Raw genomic sequence first — 15,423 nt, 5'->3', positions numbered from 1 at the left:
ACAGCAACTCCACCGCTGAGCCACCAATCCGGCCATGTTTAAAGTATTTCCGCAATTTATAATAACACTGATCTAAGCAAAGTATTTTTCACATTTTAGTACCGGGACCAAATTTCTTTCTGGCAAAATGTCGCATTGAGCGGGGCGAGTCAGACATGCCCCCGTGTTCAGGATCGAACCCGGATCTCTGGAGCTGTGAGGCAGCAACTCTACCGCTGCGCCACCATACTGTGTTGTAAGGTTTGCCGTCAACGCCCACTGCAGCCCATGTCAAAGATCCCACTGACTACGCTAATCCCACTGCGGACCAAGTGAGGTTACCGCCCAATCAACTATTCAAACAGACCACCATCTTAGACAAGGGTTGAACGGACAGAGCCTTTACTGTGAACGCAGAACAGTACAGCACAGGAACAGGCCCTTCAGCCCACAATATCTGTGCTGATCATAGAAACATTAAAACATAGAAAATAGGTGCAGGAGTAGGCCATTCGGCCCTTCGAGCCTGCACCGCCATTCAATATGATCATGGCTGATCATCCAACTCAGTATCCTGTACCTGCCCTCTCTCCATACCCCCGATCCCTTTAGCCACAAGGGCCACATCTAACTCCCTCTTAAATATAGCCAATGAACTGGCCTCAACTACGCCAAACTAAATTAGCCACAACTTATGGATAGGACAGGTTTGGAGGAATGTGGACCAAACGTGGGCAGGTGGGACTAGTGCAGCTGAGACATGTTGGCCAGTGTGGGCAAGTTGGGCTGAAGGGCCTGTTTTCCCCCTGTACGACTCCGTGACTCTATAACACTGCACGTGCTCCGTATCCATCCATTCCCTGCATGTTCATGTGCTTGTTGAAAGCACTGAAAGCCATATCCAGAACCCAGTTTGGGATTCCTTGATGATTTTATCCCCAGCGGGGTACAAAGAGTTTGTCCAACTTCACTATAAACGGCAGTGGAGGAACATGGCTGATATGCAGGAGAGCATTTCCGTGCAAAAGAAGTTGCTAAGAGGATTGGTTGGCTAGAGTAGAAGGCAGAAGAGATTTTAAGTTAATAACTAGGTTGGCACTGCATTGTTTCATTTAATTCCACTCCCATACCATGCATTGAACAGGTCAATACTTCCCTGGTCGTCTAAGTCCCATCAGAGGGAGCATTTTGCAGAGTGAATTTCCCCTCATGTTCTCTATTAAGCAGCCTCGTTACACATGTTTACTTTCCCTTTAAGGGTGCTGTGTTAGTGATATTAGCTTTGTTCCTGAGATCGCCTCGTTTACGTAAAGCTTCTGTTTGATCCTCCTGTCATTCCCGTTGACAGGGAGCAGAAGGATCCTGCAGTCTGCCCCTCTAGGGGGGCGGCGGTGACGTTGCCGCTGCGAGCACTGTTGTTTTCAGACCGTCGATTGCGGCCCCCGTAGTCCATGGCTGGCTGCAAGCACTAAACAGCGGTGGAAACGCATTGTACATTCAGTTCCATCGGCGGGGGCTGAAGCTTCGGGAATGCAAGGATTCAGGGCATTTGCTGCTCTCCCCGATTCCCCAAATTTGCAGCAGGCATTCACCAGAATTCCAGAACTGATCTTGCCGAAGAACAGGCTTCCAAGTCCACCCGACTGAGAACTTTCTTCCAATTGCGTTCCAGCTTCGCCATGGCAATTGTTTTTGCTTTATAAAAATACAGCCTTTTCTCACTAACAAATATAGCTGACATTTAAAAATAATTCTGAGCCTTGATTTGTCATATAACATTTCTCACTGGTTGTACCGTTGTGTGTGTGTGTGTGTGTGTGTGTGTTTCCATGAGCTAATACTTTCATATCGTTGTACACGGTCGGTGGGACAACTCTGCTCGCACTGGGGCTGCTGGAGGTACAGTGTGGTTAGGGGATGACATTGCCAAGTTGTTCAGGCATCAGGTAGCCAGCCAGGCTGGCCTGACACTTGCTGGGCAGCACGTTTGGGTTCAACAACAGGCTCTGCTGAGAGTCCACCATGTGTATGGAGGTATAGTCCGGGACAGGTAATGTTGGCCGCCTCGTATCTCCGAGCTTGGCAAGGATGTCCGTGGTGAAATAGTTGTTTCGGTTAAGGCTTTTCTCCGCGACGTTGCCACCGCACAGTTGTTTCATGTCCCCTTCCGAGGTGTAGGAGCAGTCGTCCTCCCTGCGTTTGCCTGCCCCAGTTGCCTTTGGGTCGGCCGAGGGTCCTTTGTCGGGGAGCAGCTCGGCTTTGCTCTGCTGCCCTGGGGAGAGGAGGACTCCCCCGGAGGGGGTGATGTCGCTTACCTGTGCGTAAAAGTCCATTTTGCCGAGCGTGTTGTGGTTGCCGGGCTGGCTGGGCCCGGCCGCTGGGCCCGGCTCACTCTTGGCAGGCGGCCTGGGCCTACACCCAGCGGCCTGGGCCTGCTCCGCGTTGCCGCGCCGGGGCTCCTCGCCGAGCGCCCCCCCACCCTCGCCATCTCCTCCAGCGGCCATCGCGTCCCCGCCTCCGGCCTTCAGCTGAAAGCCCGCCAACTGGCCGCCCGTCTCCTTGCAGCCCGCCTCGGCAGTGTCCGGCTCGTAGCAACTGTCGCGGCCAGAATCGTCGTCCTTGGCGCTCAGGCCGCTGTCCACCTTTGGGCTGCCCGGCCCCAGCAACCTGTCCGTGTCCAGCACCTCCATCTTCCCATCCGCCTCGTCCAGGTCTACGTCGATGAACTCCACCCACGGGTCGTCGATGTACAGGTCCGACTTGTAGCTCAGGTGATTGGCGAAGATCGAGTTCACTTCATCCATTTTACCTTTCTGCAACAGAACAAATATTTATCAAGGATTTTAAGGAGGCGCCAGGGAAAACTGCAGTGTGAGCAAAAAAGTGTCGACAATGGTGATTAATGCGGCCCACCTAAAAGCCTCCATTCCATGTTCAGATGTCAGTGAACCTGTATAAGTCTGTCCCAAAATGTCTGCCATCATATGATACCCTTTAACCATGGATACAGCCCAGGCCATCACACAGACCAACCTCCCTTCCCTTCAGTCTGAAAAAGGGTCTCGACCCGAAACGTCATCCATTCTTTCTCTCCAGAGATGCTGCCTGACACCCTGAGTTACTCCAGCATTTTGTGTTTACCTCCCTTCTATTGACTCCATTTACACCTCAAGCTGCCTCGGCAAGGCCAGCAACATAATCAAGGACCAGTCACACCCCGGTCACTCCCTCTTCTCCCCTCTCCCATCGGGCAAAAGGTACAGAAGTGTGAAAACGCACACCTCCAGATTCAGGGACAGTTTCTTCTCAGCTTTTATCAGGCAACTGAGCCATCCATTCACCAACGAGAGAGCAGTGCTGAACTACTATCTAACTACCTTCGATCGGACTCTACTGGCTTTACCTTGCACTAAGCATTATTCCCTTATCATTATCCTTTATCTGTGAATGGCTCAATTACAATCATGTATTGTCTTTCCGCTGGCTGGTTAGCACGCAACAAAAGTTTTTCACTGTACCTCGGTACACGTGACAATAAACTAAACTGAACTGAGAACACAACGTGTTGAATAACTCAGCGGGTCAGGCAGCATCTCTGGAGAACATGGATAGGTGACGTTTCACAGTGTGCTGGAGTAACTCAGCGGATCAAGCAGCATCTCTGGAGAACATGGATAGGTGACATTCCACAGAGTGCTGTAGTAACTCAGCAGAACAGGCAGCATTTCTGGAGAACATGGATGGGCGACGTTTCAGATCGGATCCCTTCGTTGGAAACCTCACCTATCTTTGTCCTCAACAAACGCTGCCAGACCCGCTGAGTTGCTCCAGCACTTGTCTAGATTCCAGCATCTGCAATTCCTTGTGTCTCTGAGGACAATTGGTGATGAGCAACTCAAGGATGTCTACATCTCAAGACATCAATAGAATAAAGATAATCGTTGCCCTATTACTTGGCTATATTACTTCTAATGGAACCATAAAAAACACTCTCCTGATAGTCCTCCCACAAGCCCAGATCCATTCCCAAAAATTAATTCCATAACTTCGCTGCCTCATGTACACTGGATAAATAAAACGTTCTCTTAAATGGAGGAAAAAGAACAATTATAGTTTTAAGGTGAAGGGGAAAAGATTTAATAGGAATCTGAGGAGTAACTTTTTCACACAGAGTTGTGTGGAACAAGCTGCCAGAGGAGGTAGTTGAGGCAGGGACTATCCCAACATTTAAGAAACATTTAAACAGGTACATGGATGGGACAGGTTTGGAGGGATATGGACCAAACAAGGGCAGGTGTAGCTGGGACATGTTGGCCAGTGTGGGCGAGTTGGGCCGAAGGGCCTGTTTCCACACTGTATCATTCTATGACGTGGGACTAGTGTAGTTGGGACATGTTGGCCAGTGTGGGCAAGTTGGGCCGAAGGGCCTGTTTCCACATTGTATCACTCTATGACTCTATAACAATAAGAGTAGCTTACAACTCAATATGATGTTCATTGAATTTTCTCATTTTTGGTAACTACAACCCTCCCTCCCCCATATCAACACCTCTCCCCCTCTCCCTCCTCTTCCCTGTGCCTCACCTGGACCAACACTTCCCCTCCCCCTCCTCTTTCTTTCTCTAGCTTCACAAGGTGCAACCCTTCAATCCTTTTGCTTGCTGCTCCTCTCTTCCATCTTTCCTCCCTCCACCTCCCATACAATCTATCCATGTTCTCCCGAGACGTTGCCTGACCCGCTGAGTTACTTCAGGTGTGGAATTCTGTCCACTCTGGACCTTTTACCCAGTTTGTATCGCAGTTAACATGAAGGTAATTACAATCACTCACTCTTGCAGACTTTTTTTTGACCTAGTCATAGAACTGTACAGCATGGCTGCACAGCATGGCTCTTTGGCCAAGCTTGTCCATGCCAACTAAGTTGGTATAATGGGCTGGTCCCATATCCCTCTCAAACCTTCCTATCTCAAATATATGTCCAAATGTCTGAAAAAGTTGAAATTGTACCCGCTGCTATAGTTTGCTCTGGCAAGTCCTTTCCGATACAGACTACCTTCTGAATGAGAAAGTTGTCCCTGAGCTCCCCCTTAAACCTTTCCCTTCCCACCTTAAGCCCATGTCCTCTAGTTTAGGAATCCTCTACCCTGGTAAAGGGACCGTGAACGTTCCCTTTATTTATGATCCTGTACACCTCAATAAGGTCACCTCCAGCCTCCTACTTCTCCGTAGATTGTCACCTTGTCGTGGTGGAGAAGCTTGCGTGGTCCTGAGATTCTGAGAGCGATGCCGTCTGGAGCTATGCTCCTGGTAGGGCCACCCATGGCGGGTAGGTCGAGGGGGAGGTCTCTGACAAAGAGCAATCCAACTAAGACCTCAACGGTGGAACAGGCGGAAGACGATGGCTGACCTTAGTGGAGCGTCACAACGGCTGGGAAGGCGGATGAAGGCTGCAGCAGAAAAGGGTCTCCGATCGTCTTGGACTCCATGCCACTGGATCCTGACCCAGATCTGTCAATGGCTGTCTGTGCACCAGTCTCCCCACGTTAAACAAAGTCACGCACAGGCGTCCTCCATATTGGGAATAGCACCCTGGAGACACCCATGACTGAAGGGGGCCTAAGAAGAGCTTCCTACGCTCCAAAGGAAAAACTCCAAGCCTACACAACCTCCCCCTATAACTCGAACCAGCAAGCCCAGGTAACATCCTGGCGAATCTAGACACAAAATGCTTGGATATCAGCAGGACAGGCAGTGTCTCTGGCGAGAAGGAATGGGTGACGTTTAGGGTCGACACCCTTCTTCAGACTTGAACCGAAACGTCACCATTCTTTCTATCCAGACGTGCTGCCTGTCCCGCTGAGTTACTCCAGCATTTTATGTTTATCTTCTGGTGTAAACCAGCATCTGCAGTTCCTTCCTGCACATCCTGGTGAATCGTATCTGCGGCTTTACCAACTTGAAGGCAGACTAGACATTTGCCCCTAGATTCTAGGTCATCTATCTCTTCCTTCATGGCCCGCAGTACATTTACAACAGTGTTAAGAATCCTTCTTTCTGCATCTTACAAAATGTATATAGTTATCAAAGATGTGGATTACCTTAAGAAGGTCTGAATCAATTCCTTTGATTTTGGGCACAGGAACAGGCGGCAGAAAGAACAGCTTCAGTCTGAAAAGAAATATTTTAGGATATCAAGTCACCCATTAAAATACCTGCCTGGAATGAATTTCTAAGACAATCCTCAAGTCTGACGACTATATCTGGCATGCATGTGTCAGGATGAGTGGGATTCATTCACTCAGGTTTTAGACCGCCACTGACAATTTTCTGTGCCAGTCAAAGAGTTGCCAAATACTTTAATTCCCCTTCCCATTCCCACGCTGACCTTTCTGTCCTGGGCCTCCTCCATTGTCAGAGTGAGGCCAAACGCAAATTGGAGGAACAGTATCTCATATTTTGCTTGGGCAGCTTACAACCTAGTGGTATGAACATTGATTTCTCTAACTTCAAGTAACCCTTGCATCCCCTCTCTCTCACTCCCCCACCCAAGTCGTCGTACTAGGTTAAAAAGTCTGTAACTCGTTTTCACCTAGCCCACAGCTAACAATGGCCTGTTTCCTTTATCATTGTTAATTCTATGCATAGCTTTCATTCATTTGTTCCATATCTCTCTACATCACCGTCTGTATCTCTTGTTTCCCTCTCCCCCGACTCTCAGTCTGAAGAAGGATCTTGACCCGAAACGTCACCCATTCCTTCTCTCCAGAGATGCTGCCTGTCCCGCTGAGTTTTGTGTCTATCAAAGAGTAACCTAGTTGCCTCTCAATATCTCCTTAGGTTTACCAGAGGCATATGGGCTAAACTTGGGCAAATGGGACTAGTGCAGATGGACATGTTGGTCGGCGTGGACGGTTTGGGCCGAAGGGCTCTATGTCATATACAAATACATCAGTGTGCTGCCTGGATTAGATGTTATTCGCTATAAAGAGAGGGTGGACAAACTTGGCTTGTTTTCTCTCGAGCTTGGAGTATATAAAATGATGAGAGGCACGGATAGAATAGACAGTGTGAACCTTTGCTCCAGGGTGGAAATGTCAACTACTAAAAGGTATACCTTTCTGGTGAGAGAGGGTGGTGGGTGCCTGGAACGTGCTGCCAGGGGTGGTGGTCGGTGCAAATATGGTAGTGGTGTTTAAGAGGCTTTTAGGTAGACATGCAAGGAATGAAAGCAAATGGATTACATGCAGGCTGAGGAGATTAGTTTAACTTGGCAACATGTTTGGAACATACATTGTGAGCTGAAAGGCCCGTTTTATGTTCTATGTTTTTGCCCCCTTCACCTTAAACCTATGTCCTCCGGCCCTCGTTTCACCTACTCTGGGCAAGAGACTCTGTGCATCTACCGCCCGCTCTATTCCTCTCATGATCTTATACACATAATACAAGTTTGTAGATCTGCTTCTATGACTAGCACACAGTCGGCTGCATTGGGAGCCATCTTGGAAGCAGGGTTGTAAACGTTGGCGGGGAACAGGAATGTGTCTGATTCAATGGGCGAATGGCCTCGTTCTGTGCTGTTAATAGTTCTGCTCTGTGATGGCAATGGCGCACAGTACCAGAGGTCACTTGGCAAGCCTGGCAGCTCACTGTGTCTACAGTGCCCTCCATCATGTTTGGGACAAAGACCCATCATTTATTTATTTGCCTTTGTACTCCACTATTTGAGATTTGTAATAGAAAAAAATCACATGTGATTTAAGTGCACATTGTCAGATTTTAATAAAGGCCATTTTTATACATTTTGGTTTCACCATGAAGAAATCACAGCAGGGTTTATACATAGTCCCTCCATTTCAGGGCACAATAATGTACAGGACACAGCAATGTCATGTAAATGAAAGTAGTCATGTTTAGTATTTTGTTGCATATCCTCTGCATACAATGACTGCTTGAAGTCTGCGATTCATGGACATCACCTGTTGCTGGGTGTCTTCTCTGGTGATGCTCTGCCAGGCCTGTATTGCAGCCATCTTTAGCTTATGCTTGTTTTGGGGGCTAGTCCCCTTCAGTTTTCTCTTCAGCATATAAAAGGCATGCTCAATTGGGTTCAGATCGGGTGATTGACTTGGCCACTCAAGAATTGACCATTTTTTAGCTTTGAAAAACTCCTTTGTTGCTTTAGCAGTATGTTTGGGATCATTGTCTTGCTGTAGAATGAACTGCGGGCCAATGAGTTTTGAGGCATTTGTTTGAACTTAAGCAGATAGGATGTGTCTGTACACTTCAGAATTTAATTATGCTACTACCATCAGCAGTTGTATCATCAATGAAGATAAGTGAGCCTGTACTCTCAGCAGCCACACATGCCCAGGCCATAACACCCCCACCACCATGTTTCACAGATGAGATGGTATGCTTTGGATCTTGGACAGTTCCTTTTCTCCTCCATACTTTGCTCTTGCCATCACTCTGATATGTCAATCTTCATCTTTTCAAAGCTAAAAAATGGTAAATTCTTGAGTGGCCAAGTCAATCACCTGATCTGAACCTAATTGAGCATGCCTTTTATATGCTGAAGGGAAAATTGAAGGGGACTAGCCCCCAAAACAAGCATTAGCTAAAGTTGGCTGCAATACAGGCCTGGCAGAGCATCACCAGAGAAGACACCCAGCAACTGGTGATGTCCATGAATCACAGACTTCAAGCAGTCATTGCATGCAAAGGATATGCAACAAAATACTAAACATGACTACTTACATTTACATAACATTGCTGTGTCCCAAACATTATGGAGCCTTGAAATGGGGGCACTATGTATAAACACTGCTGTAATTTCTACATGGTGAAACCAAAATGTATAAAAATGGCTTTTTATTAATATCTGACAATGTGCACTTTAACAACATGTGATTTTTTTTCTATTACAAATCTCAAATTGTAGAGTACAGAGGCAAATAAATAAATTATGGGTCTTTGTCCCAAATATTATGGAGGGCACTGTATGTCATGCCTACCTTTGGTTCTTGGTGTAGAGGACCAAGAATAGCATCAGGGTTGTGCCCAATGAAGCGAAAATCAGGATTAGCCTGAACAAAAGGCCTGTTTCTGGAAGAAACAACATATGAAAAATGAAAACACAGAATGGTACAAATCATTGGCAGGTCAGTCCCTCCTTCAGACTGAGAGTCAGGGGCAAGAGAAACAAGAGACATAGAAGGTGATGTAGAGAGATACATCACCTATCCCTTTCCCCATTTCTCTCTACAGCACTGTCTGTATCTCTCATTTCCCTCTCCCCTGACTCTCAGTCTGCAGAAGGGTCTCGACTCAAAACATCACTTATTCCTTCTCTCCAGAGACGCTGCCTGACCCGCTGAGTTACTCCAGCATTTTATGCCTATCTTCGGTTAAAACCAGCATTTACTATTCCTTCCTACACATCAGTGGGCCAGTTGCTATCTTTGAGGAAAGAAACCAAGTTAGCCTTTAGGCAGGTAATCGTTCATCTAATAGAGAAAAGATGTTATCAAAATAACCAAATTAAATCCTTACGGCTAGTGCTTTTGTTGTGATGGTTTGCACTGGTACAGCAGATCAGCACATCTGACACGGCACATATGTTGATTAATCATGCTTAGCGAATGGATAACATAAGCAAATCAATTAGAACAGTTATGTATTAAGACTCAGAGTTCAGTTATTACATTGCAAGTCAAAGTGCCCCATCGACCTGTAAAGCAATAACAAATGATGGAAAAATGATGGAAAAATATGTTGGTAAATGTAGCTTAAATTTTAGTTTAGTTCAGTTTAGTTTCGAGATACAGCGCAGAAACAGGCCCTTCAGCCCAACGAGTCCGCACCGACCAGCGATCCCCGCACACTAACACCATCATTCACACCAAGTACAATTAACCTACAAACCTCTACGTCTTTAGAGTGTGGAAGGAAACCAAAGAGGTCAGAGAAAATCCACGCAGGTCATGGGGAGAACGTACAAACTCCTCATAGACAGCCCCCTTATTCAGGATTGAATTCGGGTCTCCGGTGCTACAAGTGCTGTAAGGCAGCAACTCTACTGCTGCATCACCGTGCTGCCCCTGAAATGTGGACCCATTGACACGTGCTTCTGCAGGTATCTTCTCTACAAAAACAGCACTGCTGAAGGGGAATTTCTTCCTTGCATCAAAGCATTAGATTTTTCACCAGTTTTTCTACTGACAGCTACGAGCTTAAGAGACACAATTTATTGCATTGTGGCAACGTACAACATCATTTGAGCAGTCTGAAAGGGAACTGTAAGCTGAACGAATAATCATTGTCAGAACTGAATAGGACAAACATTTCGATACAATGCAATAATTGTATTTTTAGAGAGACACAAAATGCTGGAGTAACTCAGCGGGTCAGACAGCATCTCTGGAGAAAAGGAAATTAGAGGTATGACTCTCAGTCTGAAGAGGGGTCTCGATCCAAAACGTCACCCATTCCTTTCCTCCAGAGATGCTGCCTGGCCCACTGAGTTAATCCAGCATATTGTGCTTATCTTCAGTATAAACCAGCGTCCGCAGTCCCTTCCAATGGCGGAAGTGGCGGCGCTGGTGAACGGCTGCGGCTCGCCTGCAGTCCGTTTGTTTTTACTTTTTTGTGTTGTTTTTTTTTCGTTTTGTCTAGTTAAGTTTTTGGTTTTTAGGTTGTGTTTATGTGGGGGGGTGGGGGGTTGAAACAGGGCTTGCTGTCTCTCCCTTCTGGGGAATGCGACTTTTCTGTCGTATCCCCCTTCTCTGCCTCCGTTTGCGCTGAGGCCTAATGGCGGAGCTGGCGACCTCAAGGCTCCGGAGGCAGAGCCTGTCAGGACTCGCCCTGGGCTCGCTCCCGTGAGGGCGGTCCGGCTCGGGGCTGGAACGGCGCTCCCGTGAGGGGCTGTGATGCTCCCGTCGGGGCGGCCCAGCCCAAGGGTGGAACGGCGCTCCCGTCGGGGCGGCCCAGCTCGAGGGTAACGGCGCTCCCGTCGGGGCGGCCCAGCCCGAGGGTGGAACGGCACTCACGTGAGGGCTACCCGGCTCGGGGCTGGAACGGTGCTCCGGTGGCTGAGACGGCGTTCTGGCGGCGGTGACCTGAGTCCGGGGTTCAGCCGCGGGCCAGTGGACGACGTCGTCAGCGGCTGCATCCGCTGGACTGGAGGGCGGTAGCTCCGACCACCCCCGGGCCGCGGTGTTTGAGCCGTCCCATTCGCGGAGCTCGGTGAGCCACGGGACTGATTTTGCCATCGCCCGGTGGGGAATCACCTCAGCGCAGAGGGAGAAGAGGAGGGAAGAGACTGCAGTCCTAAGATTTTTGCCTCCATCACAGTGAGGAGGTGCTTGGTGGACTCACTGTGGTGGATGTTAATTTGTGTTTACTGTTGTTTATTATTGTATTATTGTATGTATGACTGCAGGCACGAAATTTCGTTCAGACCGAAAGGTCTGAATGACAATAAAGGAAATTCAATTCAATTCAATTCAATTCAATTCAATGCTTTATATTCTAATTTCGGGAACCCGGGTCCGTTTGGTGAGATCAAGTTTAATCAAGTGTCTCCAATTGGTGTCACGGTGGCACAACGGTAGAGTTGCTGCCTTACAGCGCTTGCAGCGCCGGACACCAGGGTTGGATCCCGACCACGGGTGCTGCCTGTGCGGAGTTTGTACGTTCCCCCCGTGACCTGCGTGGTTTTTCTCCGAGATCCTCGGTTTCCTCCCACACTCCAAAGACGTACAGATCTGTAGGTTAATTGGCTTGGAATAAAATGTAAATTGTCCTTAGTGTGTGCAGGATAGCGTTAGTGTGCGGGATTTGCTGGTCGGCGCCGACTCTGTGGGCCAAATTGCCTGTTTCCGCGCTGTATCTCTAAACTAAACTAAACTGGTGCTGCCTGCGTAGGCGCTGCTGCAGCGTTGGGAGATGTGGTTCGACAGTGCCCTGTGTGGGATGGTCAGAGAGGATTTGCAAAGGCGGGTTTTGTCAACCGATTTTTGAATTACGAGGGAAACGAAGGACTGCGGCAACTGACCAGGAAGGTGGAATTAAGGCCAACAAATCACGCCAGCCACAGGTCACACAATGAGAGAGCAATCACGTTGCTCACTCCTACAGAGATGGTGGAAGCAGGCAGGAGATGGTGTTGGGAAGTGGAAGGTCATGTCCCTGATGGCAAGAAAGTGAAGTCATAAGGTCATCAGTAATACGAGCAGAATTAGGCTATTCGGCCCATCAAGTCTACTCCGCCGTTCAATCATGGCTGATCTGTCTCTCCCTCCTAACCCACTCTCCTGTATATTCTTCCCTCAGATACGGGGCCCAAAATTGCTCACAATACACCAAAATACGGCCTGACCAGTGCCTTATAGAGCCTCAGCATTACATCCCTGCTCAGTAGACACAACATGCTGGAGAAACTCAGCGGGTGAGGCTCAGGAGGGTGAGGCCAGTGAAAGGTCTGTACAGAATGGATGTGGAGAGGATGTTGCCACTAGTTGGGAGGTGGAAGGTCACGTCCCTGATGGGAAGAAAGTGAAGTCATAAGCTCAGTCTGAAGAAGGGTCTCAACCCGAAACGTCGGCAATTCCTTCTCTCTGCCTGACCCGCTGAGTTTCTCCAGCATTTTGTCTCTACCTTCGATATATGTTTCAATAAGATTCCCTCTCATCCTTCTAAACTCCAGAGTATACAAGCCCAGTCGCTCCATTCTCTCAGCAAATGACAGTCCCGCCATCCCGGGAATTAACCTTGTAAACCTACGCTGCACTCCCTCAATAGCAAGAATGTCCTTCCTCAAATTAGGGGACCAAAACTGCACACACTACTCCAGGTGTGGTCTCACTAGGGCCCTGTACAACTGCAGAAGGACCTATTTGCTCCTGTACTCGATTCCTCTTGTTATGAAGGCCAACCTCTGGTCCTAGACACTCCCACTAGTGGAAACATCCTCTCCACGTCCACTCTATCCAGGCCTTTCATTATTCGGCAGGTTTCAGAAATCTCAACCAACAACATAATTAGTTGTTGAGCAGTGGTGTGGAGAGAACCTGCGATGGTTTGTGGTTCTGGCTTACCTTCTGCTGAGGGAGGTGCTGGGATGAAGATGCTCAACGCCTCACTGAACTCGCTGAACTCCCCGTTGGCGATCTGTTTACAGCGTAGACGGATCTCGTAACTCTTGCCGGTGCCCAGAGCATAAACCGGATGGGAGGTCGCGAATGCTTCGATCTGTGACGAGGAAGGTGAGAAACAAAACATCAGCGGAAGATGTTTCAAATGAAACATCTGAAAGATGAGGTGCCTGTGATCCTGCCGCAAACAAGCTTTCCACGGCGCCTGTACCCCCAACATACTCATGCCAATGACTTTTAGAGATACAGCGCGGAAACAGGCCCTTCGGCCCACCGAGTCCACGCCGACCAGCGATCCCTGCACTATAACACTATCCTACGCATACCAGAGACAATTTACAATTTTACCGGAGCCAATTATCCTACAAACCTGTACACCTTTGGAGTGTGGCAGGAAACCGGAAATACCTGGAGAAAAGACTCGCAGGTCACGGAGAGAACATACAAACTCCGTACAGACAGCACCCATGGTCAGGATCGAACCCGGGTCCCTGGGGCTGTGAGGCAGCAACTCTACCGCTGCGCCACCGTGCCACATGACAATAAACTTGAACTTGAGGAGTGATGTGCAGATACAAAGTAAAGCTTGGCCATCGCTTCGCTGCGCTGTTCCAGGTGTCAACTGCTCTACATCGGCGAGACCAAGTGCAGACTTGGCGATCACTTTGCCCAACACCTCCGCTCAATTCGCAATAACCAACCTGATTTCCCGGTGGCTCAGCACTTCAACTCCCCCTCCCTTTCCGAATCCGACCTTTCAGTCCTGGGCCTCCTCCATGGCCAGAGTGAGTCCCACTGCAAATTGGAGGAGCAGCACCTCATATTTTGCTTGGGCAGTTTACACCCCAGCGGTATGAACATTGACTTCTCCAATTTCAGGTAGTCCTGGCTTTCTCCTTCCTTCCCCTTCATAGATGCTGAGTTTCTACAGCTTTTTTGTCTAGCTCACAGTACAATGTCGCTTAACTGAGGCACAGGGCATCATGTAATTTTCCCGTACACACCCTCCTCACCAATACTCAAGAGGTGGTTCTGAGACCACAATCAGCATTCCAGGTGAGATGGAAACATAACTTCCACCTCTGCGAAGACCAACATGCCTTAAACGTCGCCTATCCATGTTCTCCAGAGATGCTGCCTGACCCGCTGAGTTACTCCAGCACTCTGTGAAACGTCATTTGATTGTTATTCTGTGATATATTAAGGATACTGTATTTGGGCTCCCTTCATTGTAGATCTACTGAACCACCATTTAGAAGACTCACTGCTGGAGGCCCGGGTTCCATCCAGACGCCGTGTGCTGTCTGTATGGAGTTTGTACGTCCTCCATGTGACCGCGTGTTCCGGGTTTCTCCCACACTCCAAAGACATACAGATTTGTAGGTTAAATGGCTTGGTGTCATGGTAAATTGGCCCGAGTGTTAGTGTGCGGGGATCGCTGGTCAACGTGGACTCAGTGGGCCGAAGGGGCTGTCTCTCTCAACTAAAACCAAACTAAAAGAACCAGAGGGCATAGGTTTAAGGTGAAAGGGGAAAGATTTAATAGGAACTTAACGAATAGTGAAAGGCCTGGATAGAGCGGATGTGGAGAGGATGTTTCCACCAGTGGGAGAGTCTAAACCAGAGGTCATAGACTTGATGGGCCGAATGGCCTAATTCTGCTCCTATCACATGAACTTATCAACCTGAGGGTCAGTTTTTTCCACAGACACTGGTGGGTATATGGGATGAGCTGGCAGAGGTATAATAACAGCATTTAAAAGACACTTGGACAGGTATATGGATAGGAACGTTTTAGGATAGTGGCCAAATGCAGGCAAATGGCACTAGTGTAAACAGGGCATCTTGATTGGCATGGACAAGTTGGACCGAAGGGCCTGTTTACCTGCTGTATGACTCTTTGATGCTGTCTACATTTTCTTTAAAAAGCCAGGTGTGAAAACTGGGCCTTCGGTGGAACTTGCCCACACCAGCCAACATGTCCCATCTGCACTAGTCCCACCTGCCTGTGTTTGGTCCATATCCCTCCAAACCTGTCCTATCCATGTACCTGCCTATATTTGGTAGAAGGATAAAGTAACACTTTGAATAGATTTGTACTTACTGCATCCCAGTGGCCACTCTCACTGGTTCTATACTGGATCTCATACTTCAGGGATATCCAGCCGTTTTTAATGTCTGCGGTCGGCGGAGGTTCCCACCACATCTGGATGTCAGCGAGCAGTCCCGACTGGCTGATGTTCAGCAGAGTCCAGTTCAGGGAGATCGGAGGGTCCGGCTTCACTGCAGA

General features: G+C 48.5%; 1 protein-coding gene across 1 annotated transcript in view; it reads right to left on the bottom strand.

The window, feature by feature from the left end:
• Positions 1-84: 84 nt before the first annotated feature.
• ghr (growth hormone receptor) overlaps positions 85-15,423 on the bottom strand; it is a 118,897-nt gene continuing 103,558 nt past the window's right edge. Inside the window, exons 9-13 of the mRNA XM_033018512.1 lie at positions 15,238-15,416; positions 13,077-13,230; positions 8,994-9,084; positions 6,078-6,147; positions 85-2,792 (exon numbers count right to left, since the gene is read on the bottom strand). Of these exons, the coding sequence (XP_032874403.1) occupies positions 1,890-2,792; positions 6,078-6,147; positions 8,994-9,084; positions 13,077-13,230; positions 15,238-15,416 (1,397 nt within the window). The 3' untranslated portion in view covers positions 85-1,889. The remainder of the gene's footprint in view (positions 2,793-6,077; positions 6,148-8,993; positions 9,085-13,076; positions 13,231-15,237; positions 15,417-15,423) is intronic.

Source organism: Amblyraja radiata, chromosome 3, assembly GCF_010909765.2.
Source record: "Amblyraja radiata isolate CabotCenter1 chromosome 3, sAmbRad1.1.pri, whole genome shotgun sequence".
Taxonomy (NCBI): Eukaryota; Metazoa; Chordata; class Chondrichthyes; order Rajiformes; family Rajidae; genus Amblyraja; species Amblyraja radiata.
Note: the sequence above shows the minus strand (reverse complement) of the source record. Positions and strands in the feature narration are given on the sequence as shown.